The 17762-nt window shown below is 48.1% G+C and overlaps 1 protein-coding gene across 4 annotated transcripts in view; it reads left to right on the top strand.

Moving 5' to 3' along the window:
- Nucleotides 1-17523, top strand: part of Znf236 (zinc finger protein 236) — a 134113-nt gene extending 116590 nt beyond the window's left edge. For 2 of the 4 annotated variants that reach the window (XM_045142551.1, XM_045142550.1), the window contains exons 27-31: nucleotides 6024-6155; nucleotides 7586-7783; nucleotides 10729-10858; nucleotides 12965-13141; nucleotides 13488-17523. In XM_045142551.1, coding sequence (XP_044998486.1) covers nucleotides 6024-6155; nucleotides 7586-7783; nucleotides 10729-10858; nucleotides 12965-13141; nucleotides 13488-13609 — 759 coding nt within the window. In that variant the 3' untranslated portion in view covers nucleotides 13610-17523. Of the gene's footprint in view, nucleotides 1-6023; nucleotides 6156-7585; nucleotides 7784-10728; nucleotides 10859-12964; nucleotides 13142-13487 lie in introns of those variants that run through there. The other 2 variants (XR_006635686.1, XR_006635685.1) reach the window with 1 other exon arrangement.
- Nucleotides 17524-17762: the final 239 nt, after the last annotated feature.

Raw genomic sequence — 17762 nt, 5'->3', positions numbered from 1 at the left:
AGGTTCCATTCTCCAGGACCCACGTAAGCCAGATGCACAAGGGGCACATGCGTCTGGAATATGTTTGCAGTGGCTACCCTGGTATGCCCATTCTCTCTATCTCACTCTGCTTGCAAATAAATAAAAATAAAATAAATAAAAATAAACAAAATTTTAAAAAAATAGTCACATACCACCCTAAGGAATAAATGTATAGTATGCTTTTTCTAGAGGCAGAAAACTTGATCATTTTATGGGATATGAGTAGGACATTGATTTCCAGTGGCCTTGTAAAACCTTCAGACTAGATAGGTCCTGGGCCCTGGCCTTACCTTCTTTTTCCAAACACTGACAGACTTTATTGTGAGTGGGGGGGGGGGGGGCTCCCAACTGGGACCCCACCCTTGTAAATAAAAAAGTGCACAGAGAAGAAGGGATTTAGAAATCTCTGTATAATATCTACATCCTGGGTCCCCAAGGCAGGAAGAGGGTGATTGTTAGGTGGTCTGGGAGGAGGGATGGAGGCAGGACCCCCTACCCCCTGCATCTCCACACCTACCCTAAACAAGAGGATGGGAGTGAGACCTCCGAGAGACTAGGGAGCCACAGGCCAGGGTGAGATATGGTGGGCACATGAGGATTGGGGACATCCATAGCTTAGTTAAGGAAGGCATTGGGCAGGGCAGCTTGTTGCTGGCCTCCTCAGTGGGAAATGTGTAGTCATCAGTGAGCTCCTCACCTCGAAGAATGCAGCACAGGGCAAAGACGACAATGTGTTTCTGGCCCTCCACGTGAATGACACGAGAGAAGCAATTGGGCTCACACGAATGGTTGATGAAGCGAGAGGCATTGCCATGCATCGTGGCATCTACCACGTCGAAGTCACCCATGCAGAACACGTAGCACCCAGTACCCTTTCCGTCACAGAGCTTCCTTCGCTTGTCAGTCAGCACAGAGTGAATGACAGTGCCAGGGTGCTCACGACTCTCTGCAGCATCGATGTTGCATGTATGGAATAGGCCAGGCCCACGGAAGGCTGAGCTGTACACCTGACAGCTTCTTCGGCGCCCTTTTGAGCTGGTGAAAGAGCATGGCCACGGGCACTGCAGGCTCACGCGCGTCTGGGAGACCTGAGCTGCGCCTCATCCTCTTCCTCGTCACAGGCGGCTCCTTCAGGAAGCATGCGGTGCTGGGGAGCCAGAAAGTTGAACATGGCAAAGGTGCACTTCTGGAGAGAGGCCTCCGCATGGGCAGCCCCGTGGGGGCTCAGGGGTGGATCCTCCTGGGCCTCTCCCTGCCGGTGGGATGGGAACTTGTAGTGCTGGCAGCGCGGGGCCCCGGGCAGCTGCTCTGCCAGGAAGATGGCAGCATCGTGGCGGGTGCCCAGGAGCCATGTGTTGCAGTCAGGTTCGCATCGCTGGTAGAAATCACCCAGCCAAGAGTAACTTGTGGGAAAAAAGAGGTTTATTTTGGCTTACAGGCTTGAGGGGAAGCTCCATGATGGAAGGGGAAAACGATCGCATGAGCACAGGCTGGACATCTCCCCCTGTCCAACATTAGATGGACAACCGCAACAGGAGAGTGTGCCAAATACTGGCAAGAGGAAGCTGGCTATAACACCCATAAGCCCGCCCCCAACAATACATAGCCTCCAGGAGGCTTCAATTTCCAATAGTTGGGGAGACTAGCATTCAGAATACCTAAGTTTATGGGGGACATCGGAATCAAACCACCACACTGTGCTTGGGACTTTTTCTTTTCTTTTTCTTTTTTTTTGAGGTAGAGTTTCAGTCTGTAGTCTAGGCTGACCTGGAATTTCCTATGTAGTCTCAGGGTGGCCTTGAACTCACAGTGATCCTCCTACCTTAGCCTCCCAAGTGCTGGGATTAAAGGCGTGCGCCACCACAGCTGGCTAGTTTTTTGAGTTCTTTATGTAGTCTAGATATTAATCTTCTGCAGATATGTATAGCTGATGAGGATTTTCTCCCACGCTGTAGGTTGTCTCGTGACTCAGTTGGCGGTTTTCTTAGCTGTACATTGATTGGCTTTTTAGTTTCATGAGGTTCTGTATGTTGATTGTTTGCCTTTATTCCCTGAGCTACCGTGGTCCTGTTGAGAGAGCCCTTCCCTAGCTTATATCTTGCAATGTTCTCTCTGCTTTATCTTTAGTCATTTCAGGGTTTCAGGTCTTACATTGAAGCCCTGATCCATTTGGAGTTGATGTTTGTACATGGTGAGCAACAGAGGTCTAGATTCACTCTTCTTCATGTGGATACCCACTTCTCCCAGCACTGTTTGTCATCACTATTGTTTTTTCTCCAGTATTTTGGGCCCCTTTATCAAAGATTTGGGTGGCTATAGTTACATGTACTTATACCTGGATTCCATTAAGTTTGTTTTTATCATTATGCCTCCAAATAACTTGAAATTAGGAGGGGTGGTGATAAATCCCCAGCAGTATTCTTTTTGCTGAGGATAGTTTTGGCTTTCCCTATTGAAGGAAGTGAAAGACTTCTTTCTTCATTGCTTTTAGCTTTTTTTTTTTTCCTCCCCTTCGGCTTTTTGAGGTAGGGTCTCACTCTAGCTCAGGCTGACCTGGAATTCACTATGTAGTTTCAGGGTGGCCTCTAACTCACGGCAGTCCTCCTACCTCTGCCTCCCTAGTGCTAGAATTAAAGGCATGTGCCACCATGCTCAGCTTGTTTTTAGCTTTTGAAGTTGAGGAAAACACCAGGAAATGAAATATCTCCCATGTTTGTGGATTGGAAGAATTAATATGATGAAAATACAATCTTATCAAAATCAGTATACAGATTCAATTCAATCTCAATCAAAATTCCAGTAGTATTCTTCACAGTAATACAAAATAGATCCCAGGCAGCTTGTATTTATTTCTATTTTTATTATTTATATTTTAAAAGATATATTCATTTTATTGTGATATCTAAAACATATCAACTTTTAAAAAGTGTTTTTGTTATTTCAAAGCAAAAAAAATTAATTTCTGGGCTGGAGAGATGGCTTAGTGGTTAAGGCACTTGCCTGCAAAACCTAAGGACCCATGTTTGACTCTCTAGATCCCACGTAGACAGACATAGAAAGGTGAGGCAAGCGCCCACTAGGTGGCTCAAACATCTGGAGTTCAATTGCAGTGGCTGAGGCCCTGGTGTGCCAAGCATCCCCCCTAAAAGATTTTTTTTAAAAAGCTGGGTGTGGTGGTGCACATCTTTAATCCCAGCACTAGGGAGGCAGAGGTAGGAGGATTGCCATGAGTTCGAGGCCACTCTGAGACTACATAGTGAATTCCAGGTCAGCCTGGACTAGAGTGAGACCCTGCCTCGAAAAACCAAAATAAATAAATAAATAAATAAATTAATTAATTAAAAAATTAAAAATGTAATTGCATATACTAGAAATCTCAGACAGCTTAGTTTTGGTTGGGGATATACAACTTTATTGAGGTGACATCAGTTCTCATGAGTCAGGGTTTCTGCATAGCAGGTTTTATTTTGTTGTCTTTGGTTAATAAATGTGAATCAGTGAGTTCATTTGATTGACACCGTTTCAGATTGAATAGGTCAGGTGGGGGCAGGGGCAAGCCATTCTTACTAACTGAAGTGTGGCTGGTGCCAAGCCAACTTTGTATGTGAGGGGCCAGTGAGCCCAGAGCTCCATTAGGGTGGACAGGACGTTCCCATGGTTGGTGCTGATGGAGCGGATGCGTTGCGACCCACTATTCTAAGAGGTGAAGCACACAAGCTCCTTTCTCAGGACTCACTACCTTCTTAATGGTCTGCTTCTCCACTTGCCTTAGCGACTCGACTCTGCAGCAGCTGGAGTCTAACATGCCAGCTCCAAACTGCCCGTGCCCTACTTCCTGTCTTCCCTTTGAGCATTCAGCTTGCACTGTTGTCTTCTCTGCGGTGAAGAAGCCAGTAGCCCCAGTCACAGCCCTTGTGACCTGCTGTGCTTCAACTACATGTACAATGTTAGATGGGAACCTGTGCTGACTTTACCCACCCCGGTGGTCTGCTGGTCTGTGTGTAAACTCAGCCCTCGTGGTCACATTGCTTGGGGTCCTTCTGGCAGAAGCGGCCTTCTCGCCCTCATTCTCAACCCACCCAGCTCTGCCTCCTCGTGCTTTGCCCATCCTTACCCTGAGTCTCGGTCAGAGCGGAGGGTGCCGAAGTAGCTTGGTGGAGTATAGCAGAATTGTGAGTGTTCTTTACAGTAACTGAACATTCTTTTTATAGATATATTGCTGTAGTCAGCTTCATGTTGTTGGGATGAACCTCCAAACCAGACAGAGTTTATGGGAAGAAGGAATTTATTTCAGACTTCTAGATCCAGGGAAAGTTCCATAATGGCAGAAGAAGCTGGCTCCCTCTATCAAATCCACTTGAGAGAGAAAAACCACCACCAGCACCACAAGCAAGCACACTCCAGGAACCTCAGGCAGAGCTCAAGCACTCTGCAGACCTTTGGCTGGAATTCAGATCCGCCCCCAGTAACACATTAGGGCCGGACCCCAGGATCTGCCCACAGTGACACCTCTTCCAGCCAGATGGCTAGAAATCCAAATTACAGCTTTAATAAAACATTTGGGTCTATTGGGGGATATAAATTCAAACTACCACATACATGTATGTGTAAAAACTGTTATGCCCCATTATATTCATAAAGCTTACCTGCATGTTCAGAATGCATAATTTTTGTAGCTAGATAATTTTGCGCTGTGCAGCCATAAAAATGAGTGAAATCTTGTCAAGTGAGATCACCTGGATAGGATTAGAGATGATTACACTGAGTGAACTGAGCCAGGACCAGAGAGACAAATGTCACATGTGGAGCAGAATTACACCACCGGAGTCTGGGAAGTGTGGAGGTCTGGAGAGAACGTGGCCCATAGCATCAAAATGGTCAGCTACAGGGAAAGTGGTGGTGATGTGCAGCACTGAAGGCTGACTGCCACCCGTAGCAACGTACCACTACTGCTTACTCTCAGCCGGAAGAAGGGCATCGAAGGTTGCCAGCACAGAGAAAGGCTGGTTTCCCTGGAAGTATCATTATGTGTTGTGTGTCTGTATCTAGACATCAAGCTGTTATTACTTATCTTTTTTTTTTTGGTAGGATTTCACTCTAGGCTGACCTAGAATTCACTCTGTATTCTCAGGGTGGCCTCAAACTCATGGCGATCCTCCTACTTCTGCCTCCCATGTGCTGGGATTAAAGACGTGTGCCACCACGTCCGGCCAGTTATTATAGAAAGCACACAGGTTTGCAAAGGTGTAATGTTAGTGTATTCACTATCACATTTGTTTGTAATACTTGTTAAAAATGGAAATAGTTTATGCCAGGTATAATAGTAATCTTTAGCTCTTGTGAGGCGGTGGCTAGAGGATCAGGAGTGCAAGGTCATCGTTGCTTACAAAGCAAAACAAAGCCAAAAAAACCCCCCACAAACTAAGTAGTTTAGATACTCATCAGTAGGGAACTAGTAAACAAACTGACAAGTACGCACACACGAATAATGTGTCTCTAGTAGTTTTGCAGTGGTGTTGTCATAATCTACTGTGAGAACATGGCGTACTGTAAAGAAGGTGACGTCATTGTTCATACTCCCATGGTCTCCTCAGTCACCTCTGTTGCCTGCAGCCATTCATCTCTCTTCAGGCTTGTCTGTCCTGTTACTTCATGTAAATGCACTCTCACACCATGTAGTCTTTTGTAACTACCTTTTTCATGTACATAATATTCACAAGGGTCATCCATGAGCACAAGCATTCTCTTGCCTCGTTCCTAATTGTTCCTGTGCATGGATACTGCACAGTCGATCCCCGCAGCCATCGACTGATGAGAACTGGGACAGCTGTCACCTCTGAGAGTGACTGGACAATGCTGCTCTGGCCGTCTGTGTGCAAGCTTGCAAGTGGAGTAGGTTTTGTGCAAATCTTGTTTTCCAGAGGGATTGTGTCACAAACGGTCTTTAAATGAGTACGTCATTTAGTAATGTGACAAGCTCTAAGCTGATGATCTTTCCCCAGGGCCAGCAGTTCCCTGCCTTGCTCACGGATCCCTCTCTCTCAGGCCAAGGTGGAACAGGTTCACCGCAAGTCATACTAGTGAGCCACACTCCGCAGTCCTCATCCGCTGCTGGTGAAGAAATCACTTACCAGGTATGGGGTCTCATCTTACACTTACATTCAGGAGGAATAGTGAGAGAGGGCCATGCACGTTGGCTCTGGTGGGCAGAGTTGGCCTTCCAGCCTTGAGCCAAAGCTCTGGAACTCTGTGGCCCTGTGGGGCATGGCATGGGGCACACGGAGGCCCTCAGATCTTGGTCAGTAGGAGGCACCACAGACTTAGATATGACTGAGATATCAGTGATGTTATGTTCTTGTAAGCCGGTGCCTGCTGTCTGTCTTCTGGCTGTTTAAATGTACAGTAGACATAGAAGAGTTCACTGACTTCTTCCTTCAAACTTTGCTGAGTAAGAATTTGAGCACAGATGGTTGGTGATGTCTGGATTTGGTGAGCATTGAATTTTGTGGCAAGCATTTTTAGCTCATGGATTTTCAGTTAGTTACAATGACAGGATGAAGACTTTCTTCCTAGAGACTGGGTGCTGATAAGCAGCCGCATGGGCATTTTCCCAGCTTTGGCCTCAGTGATCAAAGCTTGCAGCTGCCTCAAGTTCCTTAGTGTCTGGGGTCAACTTCTAGGATCCGCTACCAAGACCAGGGTAATTGTATTACCTATGTCCTGCCAACACAGTTGGAGGGTATTGATTAGAAGCAGCAGATTGGGGCAGGGAGTATGCCGCCCAGAACTCAGTTACAGCACCCACGTCCTTGATGTCCCTCAGTGGAGTGTCCTAGGCAGTGCTGATTGTCCCAGAAACGATGTGACAATACCTATCAGATAGGTATGAAGTGCCCCTGTGGCTGGCCTGATTACAGTCAACAGATGGAAGGAGGCTCAGACCACAGGCTAACAAAATCAGACATTTACCACAAATCCCGAAGTTAGGAAGGCTGCCTTGTACGGCCAGGGCACTAGGTGATAAGGTACACTCTTACTTGGCAAGAAACTCTTAGGGCTTGCCCTGGGAGCACCCTAAGCCCAGGATTGCCAGAGAAAGTGCTGACTGCATGGTCATTACTGCATTGTCTTTTCCCTTGTGAAAGCCAACATCCCCATTGTGTTCAGCATTAATGGAAGGCTTGCAGTATGCTGGCTGTTCTCAGGACCTTTCATATTGCCTCATCTGGCCTGCTCTAGCACTGGGGCAGGGCTCTGTGGTTCCTTCTACTTGCTCAGCTGAGCAGCAGGCCGCTGAGGTTTCGCTCAGCCCACTCACTGGCCGGGAGGGCAGTGCAGGAGGCAGACTGAATGCTTGTATCTGGCCCTGAGCTCCCCGCTGGGCACCGTCTAGCTGCCACTCCCCAGCGAGGAAGAGCTGTGCCTTCTGCGCTCACGGCGTGTCCAGGTTGTTCCTGCTGAGCTCACCGAGGTGGCCGGCTGCGTCCACATTTGGCATGTTCTGCTATATCTGGCAGCCTACAGACCGCACTAACCTAGTAACCTGGAACTCCTGATTCACCAGGTGACCGATGTCTCTGCCCAGCTGACGCCTAGCAGCCAGCCCGAGAAGGAGGGCCCTGCTCACCAGTGCCTAGACTGCGACCGTGCGTTCTCGTCAGCCGCCGTGCTCATGCATCACAGCAAGGAGGTGCACGGCAAGGAGCGCATCCATGGCTGCCGAGTCTGCAGGAAGGCCTTCAAGCGTGCCACACACCTCAAGGTAGGCCCCTGGCACGCACCCCACAGCCACGGGCACCAGGATCCTGCTAGTGAAAGTAAGAGCCGAGTGACATGTTTCTCCTAGGAGACAGTAACACAAGCCTACATCCTAGGCAGCTGGGGTTGTATTGAGCCTGTTGTGTGTAGGTGGCAGATTGCAGTGGCTATGCCCTCAGAACAGTTTGCCTCCCAAACCGAAGGCTTCACTGCACATGAGAGAAAAGTTCGAGATTCACACATCCTATATAATGCTGAGCAGTCCTCAGTGCCATTGATGCTCTCAACACTGAGGGAGTCTGAAACACTGTCGCAGCCTAGGGGACAACCAAAGGTGTGTGTCTTTCGGGGAAGGAGGTGTGCTTCTCAGTTAATAATGGTGCATCCATGTCAGTTTCTTCAGCACAGCAACATTCCATGCTGGTGTAGAGGGTCGGGCTGGGGGATTCTGTGTCTGTGAGGGCCAGAGAGGGTGTGAGGACTGTGGCCACCCACTTTTCTGTAACTCTGAACCTGTCCTGAAAATAGTCTAGGAGGTAAAATTAGTAATGAATGTGGGGAGGCACTAGTGTGTCTCAGGTGTCTGGCCTGCTCTCCAGAGGCTTGGCTACCACTCCTGAAGGGTCTAGGCGACTGTGGCACAGATTGCTGCTCACTCTGCACACCGGAGCCAGAGGCGCTTTGCCTCTTGCACTTAAGACATTTCAAAGCTTCTGTCTCACCCACATCATCCCTGTAGGGAACAACCTCCTCTCAGGTAAGCACACCTCCTTTGTGCTCTGGCTTTCACCCTGTAGGCCTGGGGTGTCTTCCATGGTCGTGTGATGTAGGTGACAGCTGTGCTTTATCTGGTCAGAACCACATGAACTGTTGCTTGAGAACAGGGCATGGAAATACACGAAGCCTGGTTGCAGTCCCTTTAGATGTCCAAGGACTAAGTAGAGTCCCTTGATGAAGGAAAGAGAGAGAAGTGGATTGGAAGGAAAGGGTAGACATGAGTTTGAAAGTTCCACTCTGCTTCTTCAGGGGTCCGTGGCAGGGTCTGCCCTGAGTGCTTTCTGTAAAAACGTCATGAGATGAACTATTCTGTAGTAAGACATAAATGGTGGATGTTGGGTTTATCTGTTCATTCTACCCCCAGACAGTCCAGCATTACCAATTGCATGGGAAACCCTTCTCTGCCTGCCCTTGGCCTAAAGGAGAAAGTCCCCAGCTCTGCCTGTGAAGTGGGGGCTGCCCACGCGGCCTCTCAGGCAGATGGTATGTGCTTTTCTTCTGGTGCTGGATCCAGGCCTCCTGGAAACTCCCCTTTTCCTTGTTCCTGGGCTCGTCCTTTCATTGGAGGACTGGGCACTCAGCACCTCTGCATGCTCTTGTGCTTGCTCGCTCGCTTTCTCGCTCTCTGTCTCTCTCACTTCAGGAAGTGGGTCTATGGAGAGAGAGACACTCATCAGGAGAGGCAGCTGCCATCCCCAGACAGAGGGTGCAGAAGGCCTCTGGATACCCCTCTGTGTACCATTGAACGTGTTACCTCTGGGGCTTTGAGTTTGCTTTTGCAGTGCCTAGAGAGGGGCCTTGGACTCCATTTAATCATCTGATGGTGACTATGCAGAAACAGGCAGTAGGACATGGTGAGGAGTGGACGGTGACAGCACCATTGCCCTTCCCCGACTCTGCTCCTTCCAGAGAGGCCTCCCTGGGGGCCATACCCTCTCAGGTCTGCCCACCAGGCCAAGAAGGCAAATCCAGCTATCCCCTAGGTGCTCCATTCCTTCAGTTATTACCTTGGATGTAGGAGCTCCCTACAAAGAGCAGAGCCCTCAATGGCTCCCCCTCCTGTCTTGAGCCCCTCATTTCAGCCAGTCACCTGCATTCGACATGGCACGTTGTACCTGCACTGCTGGGAATGCAGCGGTCAGTGCTCTGATACTGCTCATGCTGAGCCTGTCCTCTTGGAAATGGGATGTAGGTTATAGAGTCTTGCCTAGCCGATGGACCATCTGCTCCCTCCTGTGCATTTATCAAGGGCCAAGTGCCTACTGTGTGCGGAGGAAATGGTTCATGAAGCAGGTGGCTCCATGCTCAGAAGGTGCAGAGCTCCGCGACAGGTGGAGTATGGAGGACATCAATTCTAGGTGCAGTGCTGTGTCTGAGGTACTGCTGAAGGCTTGTACTTTATAGCCAGGCCTGAACTCCTCTTGGCCTTGCAGCATCTGGGCCTTAGGGATGCCCCCAACCTCCTGAGAGTTCACTGTTCTCCCCTCCCTGAGGTCATCTCTTTGAGCCTGCTTCAAGGGAGAGGTGGCCTGTGGATAGCACTATCAGGACAGTTGTACACGATGCAGAACATTGCAAACAGCTGCAGGCACAGCCTTCAGAGCCTGCAGCGCAATGGCTGTTGGGTCATGTGGCTATGGAATTGTGCAAGTGGAAAGTGGAGTTGTACTATTCCAAATGCAGTTGCCTCAAGCTGTCAGCAGACTTGGGGAGCACGGTGAAGCAGTGCTCAGGCAGTTGGAAGGACTACCTCAGAGCTGCAGGTGTTTTGTGAGAGTTGTCATAAATCTGCCTGGGCCCATAGGTTGGTGCCATGAACCTTTGTAGAAATACACCTGGGCCTTGACTTCTGAGTGTAAAATGAGGAGTCAGAGAGGCTTCACAGGGCTCCCTCCCCAAAGTCATTGTCTGATAGTCACAGCCTCCTTGAACCTTCATTGCATCCTGATGAGGGAGATGCTGCCCCCCCACCCCCCACCAGTGCCTACGGGGCTGCCAAGGCTATGGGCCCTGCGCCCTACTGCCACTGCTGATGGGCTCCAGGCCGCCAAAACACATTCAGGGGTTAGCTTCAAGTTTGGCCTACCCACAGACTTGTCTTCTCCCTACTCTTTCAGATCTCTCAAGTGCCCTTAGGGTCTAACATGTTCTTGGTTCTGTGCATTCTGCCAGGAGCACATGCTGACACACCAGGCGGGCCCCTCACTCAGCTCTCAGAAGCCCAGAGTCTTCAAATGTGACACTTGTGAAAAGGCATTTGCGAAACCAAGCCAGCTGGAGCGACATAGCCGTATCCACACAGGTAGTAAGAAGTGATGTGCTTTCTCTTTATTGCTGTTTGAAGATAGCATATAATGATAGAATGAGTGGTGACACATTATTTACAAAGCCAAAGTCCATGTGTTCCCTTTTCCCCTAATTAAAAAAAAAAAAAAAAATGGTGTTTAATTTTTTTTGACAGAGAGAGAGAGAGAGAATGCGCGCGAGCAAGTTAGAGAGAATTGGCATGCTTGGGCCTCCAGCCACTGTATTCACACAACAGATACGTGTGCCACCTTGTGCACATGTGTAACCTTGCATGTTTATGTCACCTTGTGCATCTGACTTATGTGGGACCTGGAGAGTCGAACATGGGTCTTTAGGCTTGTCAAGCAAGCACCTTAACCATTAAGCCATCCCTCCAGCCCTCCCCTTATTTTTGATCAACTGACCATCTTTACTTTCTCACTTGGGGTTTTGCTGCTTCCATTATGACCATAGGGAACAGAAATGAGCAGTGAGTGGCCCTACGCTGGCTCCCTTCCCCTCTGTTGTTAGGAAGTGCAGGGCATCTCCCCAGATGCCCAGCCCTCTGGCCCACCCTCCTGTCTGTAGACTCTGCTTCTTGCCTCTTTTCTTGTCACCGTCTATATCTGCTCCAGCCTTTTGTTCGAGGAAGAGAGCAGCTCTTCAGTCTCTTGACCCACCGACTCCTCTGCCAGCTTTCTTCTTTGCCTGATGCTAGTCACCAGAGCCCATCCCTGGCTTATTTCTGTCCCCATTGTCCCTCACCAACTAGTCACCATGGTTGTGAGCCAGCTGGCTTCATCCACTAAAGACTCTGCCTTCTCTGCCACTTGGCCCCATCTGCTGCGGATATCCACCAAGACCTTCCTCCAGCAGTGGGCTTAGGACATCCCACTTGCCATTCTAGATTTTCCAGGGGCTTTGCAGAGCCCACCTTCTGTAGTCATGGAATGCTCCTAGCCAGAGAAAGTGCTTTGAAGGGCCATGCTGTTGGCAAGGGCCTCTGCCATCCCCCTTCTCACCGACGTAGCTGAGCCTGTCTTTCTGTCACTGCCTCGAGCTGAGAGGATCAGGACACATGCCTCCTGGCCCTTGTTAGATCTCTGCACCTTAGGCTACTGTGAGGAAGCCTCACCTGCCATGGTCACTAAAGAGAAAGGGAGGCAGGGTGGCACCACCTGTGCTCAAAGCAGCAATGTGGTGTGTGCAGGAACGCTTTGGGTAGTCTTGTGGGAAGGGCTCTGATGTCACAACAGGTAGCTGTCAGGCAGAGCCTACAGAAAAAAACTTGCGTGCAAAGGGGAGAAGTTATACCACACTTGGGGTCTGCAAAAGTGGTCAGATGAGAGCTGGAGAGATGGCTTAGTGGTTAAGGCATTTGCCTGCAATGCTAAAGGATACCGGTTCAATTCTCCAGGACCCATGTAAACCAGATGTACAAGAGGGCATATGTCTGGAATTTGTTTGCAGTGGCTGAAGGCCCTGGCATGCCCATTCTCTCTCTCTCTCTCCCCCTCTCTCTCTCTCAAATAAATGAACAAAAAAGTGGTCAAGTGGGTGAGAGACAGGGCCCAAGCAGGCAGGACTGTGAGATCCAGGGGTGTTCATTTAGGCAACTTCCAACAAGCACCAGACTTGGCAAATCTTTCAGCTTCTACATTCACTTGAAAGCAATTAAACAGTGCCTTTAAAGATTCAAAAATCATACTTCCATTGAGTAGATCTGATATTCTCAGGTTTCAGTATCTTTTTTCCTATATTATACAAAATGAATTAGAAATATTTTGCTTAAATCCTAGGTTCCATTTCTGAGACTCTCCATGTCTTTTCTTTTCCCCTGAGGAATTCACTAAGTAGTCTCAGGGTGGCCTCGAACTCACAGTGATCCTCCTGCCTCTGCCTCCCCAAGTGCTGGGATTAAAGGCGTACACCACCATGCCTAGCTTCTTAGTGTCTTTTGACTGAAGCTTAATTTTGCATCTCGGAATGAGTGAGTTTTCCAGAGCCTGCTACTGAGTGCTTTGTGTGATGGACATTTTAGCATTGCATGGTCTGTATGTGTGCTGACAAGTGCCGTCTGAGGCGTGGTCCTGAGCAGGCTCTTCCTGTCTCCTGGGCGCAGGGGAGCGGCCGTTCCGCTGCACGCTGTGCGAGAAGGCCTTCAACCAGAAGAGCGCGCTGCAGGTGCACGTGAAGAAGCACACGGGCGAGCGGCCCCACCGCTGCGCCCACTGCGCCATGGGCTTCACGCAGAAGAGCAACATGAAGCTGCACATGAAGCGCGCGCACAGCTGCGGGGGTGCGACGCCCCCCCCCCCCCCCCCGCTCCACCGGGCTGGCGTATTTTGTCTGTGCTGAAACTGCCACAGTTCACAGAAGAAGGAAGTCAGGAAGAGGCAGAGTGGGGTCGGCAGACTGTGTTGTCCCTCCTCTGCCGTCCCCTTTTCTCCTCTCTCCTCCCTCCTCTCCTCCCCCTTCCCTCTCGTCCCCCCTTTCCTTCCTGCTCCCCTCTCTCCCTCATTCCCTTCCATGTATTTTTTTTAAATTTATTTCCTGAGGCAGATGCTCACTATGTAGCCCAGGATGGCCTTGAACATCCAATCCTGGCCTGAGACCTGAAGCCTGCTTTCTCTTTGCCAATGCAGGAACCTTTCAGGGGGCCACCGTGGTCCAGGAGCAGGACGGGGAGGAGCTGAGGACCCTCCACCTGGAGGAGGTGGTGCAGGAGGCGGCGGGCGAGTGGCAGACCCTTACCAACGTGTTCTGAAGCCACGCGGGGCCTAAGAGTGTTCCTGAAGTTTCATTTGTGACGAGCAAAGCTCTCAGAGTTTGTTTTAAAACGTCAAGTGTTAAAAATCTACCACAGTAGTTTTTTAGCTATAAAATTATCTAAAGAATCATTGTCTTTCAGAGAGACTTACAGGGGAAAACTGGGGAAAGTGTCAGTGCGCTGGGCTCATTGTCTGCAGATCACTGAGCTGCGGCACTCCCACGGCCAGTGCATGTCGTTCACAGATGAACTGGATTTTAAAATATCATTGCGGTGTGATTTTTGTGTTAGCAAAGACAAGTTAACATGGACAAACACAGTATGATAGGTACGTGAAATTCAGACAGAAACCGTGCCATCACACACAGGGATGTTTTCCACTTTTTACTCTTTATTTTGAAAGTTAGTAGCCATCAATTCTTTTTTAGCCCACTCTTAAGTTAATATAATGATTGCCTTGAGAAATGGCTGGACCAGTTCTCTCTCCACCAGACACCTAATCCCTAGTTAAAAGAATGCAGGATCTGGCGCCAGCAGGGGATGGAAGAACTCTGACTCACAGTCGAGGACTGCTGTCCACCTGACATCCATACGCTTGCTGCGTGCGTCTGTCCCCACACTGCAGAAGCACAAGCCATACCCTGCGAGCATGAAGTGACCGAGTTGTCTCCTAAGGGACAAGTCATTGTTTCTGTCCACCTCAGTGAGCTCACTTATAGTTTAAGAATAAGGTCCCACAAAAACCCTGTAACTCTCTTTTCATGCGTAAGGAGTGTGTTTTTATTTCAGGGAATTCCTTAGTGTCATCAGTGGTGCCACATGAGACATGTCCCAAACCAAATCCCTCCCTCGCTGGGCACTGCGTGCTCCGCAGCATTCCAAAGACAGAAGTTCTTTCTCCACCTCATGTTGATTCCCTCACCACTATTTATATGTCCTTTGTGAATATGTGTGTATATAGACAGATCTACGGGCCTCCGTGTGGCCGAGAAGTATATTTTGTAAATAGCAATAGAACTCATCACGAGCTGCAGCCCAGGTCACTGCGGGTGCGCTTCAGACCGCGTCATGTTCATTTTGTTAAATAAATGGATATCTTTTTCATTGTAACATAAAGCTGGGCTCTATTTTTTTCTGAAAAAAATAATTGCCTTTATTTTCTCTCATTGCCTCCTTGGTTTCCGAAGAGAGCAGTTTTATTATATATTATGTGACTTGCTTCTGAGCAAGAGACATTTCACTGTCATCTTGAAGGGCATCTGTTGATTTTGTCTGTTCACTTTTGTCATCTGTATATAAGTAATATTGACAGTGACATGAAAACTTTTGTTATGTGAAGATATTTAAGTCAGAAAACTTAAATAATATTACCTTTTTTCCAAACTGCTTTGTGTATTGTATATTTTTTTAAGAAAAGAAAAGCCTTACTTGACTGACTTCTTGTGGTACTGGACCTATGAACCCGAGGCTCCTGAATGTCAGTGTGTATACCTGGCTGTGCTAGTGTTTTCACAATAATTGTAATTGTGCCAGAGCCTTACGGGCTCTGCTTTTAATGCACTTTTTCTTTTATAATTTTGTATTAAAATATTTTAGAAATGTTAACTTAGTGAACAAATATCCCCAAAGTTAAAATTATTGGAATTTAAAATTTTTGTTCTTGTTGGGTTATTTATTTTGCTTTTATTTAGCATTAAATATCATCTCAGGACATCTGTGAAGAGGTTGGCTCCTTCTGATTGTGCAGTGACAATGTGCTATGATGTGGGTCACTTGCTGTGTAAGTAAGACCTTGGGAGATGAATCTGAGGCCTGCTTTTATTTTTGTTAAAGAAAAAAAAATCTGCCAGTAATCTGTTTTGTGTCTTTTCTCAATTTATTACCAAGCAAACATGGCATTTACGTACTCTTTGATTTACTCCCCTACTCTAAAAAGCTGCTGCTTTGCAAAACATTCCTTGAAAAATACAAGGTTTTGAAGACATAATTCACTTGAATCTCTGTGGTTTACAGGTTTATCTTTGTATTTTACTGTTTAATTGAAAATTTGTTTCAGGAAAGAGATTTCTAGCCTCATGGATAACCAGGGTTTTGAGGATAGAGAACTGTATTTTTAGAACTGTCCATAGATTATCTGCTTTGAAAAGCTCAGTATAAAATAGTGTGAGGAAATGATTGGTAAAACATGTCTCTGGTAGAGCAGGTTGGTGGGGGTGTAATTTCAGTTCAGGTATTTTTGCAGAAGGAGAGCTGTGTTTCCTTCCCCCGGGTGAAATCAGGACAGTGCGTGTCCTTGCAGTGTGTCCCCACGGAGCTTCGCATGGACGTGGGGAATGTGGCTCGTGACGGCGACTCCTGCGAGGGCCATGCGCTCCTCTGCAGCCACTGTGTACCTTGTGAAAGCTCCCAGTGCAGGAACTGCCAAGCCATCCCTAAAGGCACAAGTCACCTCCCAAGATGCCAGTCATGAGACGGGTGCTGCTGAGGAGGCCAGGGTAGCTGGAGAAACATCCAGAAGGCCAGTAGATTGAGAGAGAAACGTGCTGTGAACTTGGAAGCTTCCCACACACAGCAGCTCTGCTTGAGCACTGGGGACCCTGGATAGTGGTAAGAAGAGCCCCTAGGGGAGCGGGCTTGCCTATAGGTGGTCCAGAATCCCCTCCACATGCTGCCAGCTGTACTAGTGAGGTCTCCATTCATTCATTCCTGTGCCCTCTGCTGTCTTTAATGAAATCTGAGTTTTGAAATGGCAGCCTGGGTTCTGTACCTTGCTCGGAACTCTCCCACACACTCAAGCGTGAGATGAGTGCATCCCTACAGAACGGACCTCAGAAGTTGGCCTGGCTGCTTCCAGTGGACCGCACAGTTTGGAGAAGGGTATTCATCAAGACTCGCATTTCACGCTAAATGACCATCACACAGAATTATGAAAGTAGCATTTTGTGAGATCCACAGAACTGCCTTCCGGTCTGCATGTCTAGGAGTATGACTCCTCCTTTTTTCTCCCAAGCTTATTTCTAAGTCCACACTGTGCCCTCTCTCCATCAAGAGTGAATCTAGGGCCCAGTCCTGGCTGATCTTGAGTCTCCTGCATGCTGAGGTTGGCGGCAGCGAGAGGCGACCACACTTAAGTTCGCAGGCTCCCTTTGTGCTCCGTCTATATTCATGGGCTGTAGGTGCCTTGAGTTTTTAGAATAGTCTTGAGCCAGGTGTGATGATGCATGTCTGCAATCCCAGCACCTGGAGCCAGAGGCAGGAGGGTCTGGAGTTCTTCAAGGTCATCTTCCATTACATAGCGAGTTTGAGGCTGGTTTGGGATATGTGAGACCCCGTGTCCAAAATAAGTATTTCAAAAGAGCCTACTCACATAGCTCAATTTAGTGTCGCTTAACAAAACCTATTTTGATGTCTGGTTGGATCTGGACTCAAGAACGGGAGCAGCAGGTACCAGCATGCCCGTAGCCAAGGCCAGGGGGACACTGTTCTCTGAGAGGTACAGATGGCAGGAGTTGTATCTGGTCACTGCTTGTCTTTTGTGAATTACTCCCTTCTCAGACATGCTTGTGTGCGGGTGGGTGCACACACACACACTCCTAGACTCCATTTCACCCTCCACCCACTTGGAGGCGTGGTGGGTTTGGGTATAGCTGCCTGGTGACTAAGGCACTAAGGAGTAAAGATGTGTTCCGACTGTCAGGAGCAGTAGGTGGTAATCATAAAGATTTTGCTATTTAATCTTTTTCTAAATGTCATACTTTACAGCATGAAGACTTTTGTATTAAATCAAGATTTGTATTATATTTGACAAGTTCTGAAATGCCATAGTGATTGTTCTCAAGTCACCACTTAAGAAAATTTAAAGTTAATTTTTTAATTTACAGAGTTCTCTTTTTAATCTTCAAAATTGTCTCATGGTCTATTTATACATTGGATGATATTTATTTAATCCAATTTTGTATTAGAAATGAGTAGTTATTTCAAAAGCCACTGTGTTGGCTTTTAAAAAAAACAATTAAAATAGTTTTTGTATTATTTTAAAATGTGTCCGTTGACTTTTTGGGGTCTGGGGTGAGTGGTGACCAGGTGTTGAGCACGTATTTGCACCTGCAGCGAGGCGCTGGGTTCTGTCAGACCAACTCCGTGAGTGATG

The sequence above is a fragment of the Jaculus jaculus genome, chromosome 2 (assembly GCF_020740685.1).
Source record: "Jaculus jaculus isolate mJacJac1 chromosome 2, mJacJac1.mat.Y.cur, whole genome shotgun sequence".
Lineage (NCBI taxonomy): Eukaryota > Metazoa > Chordata > Mammalia > Rodentia > Dipodidae > Jaculus > Jaculus jaculus.
This window is presented reverse-complemented; position numbering and strand designations above follow the sequence as displayed.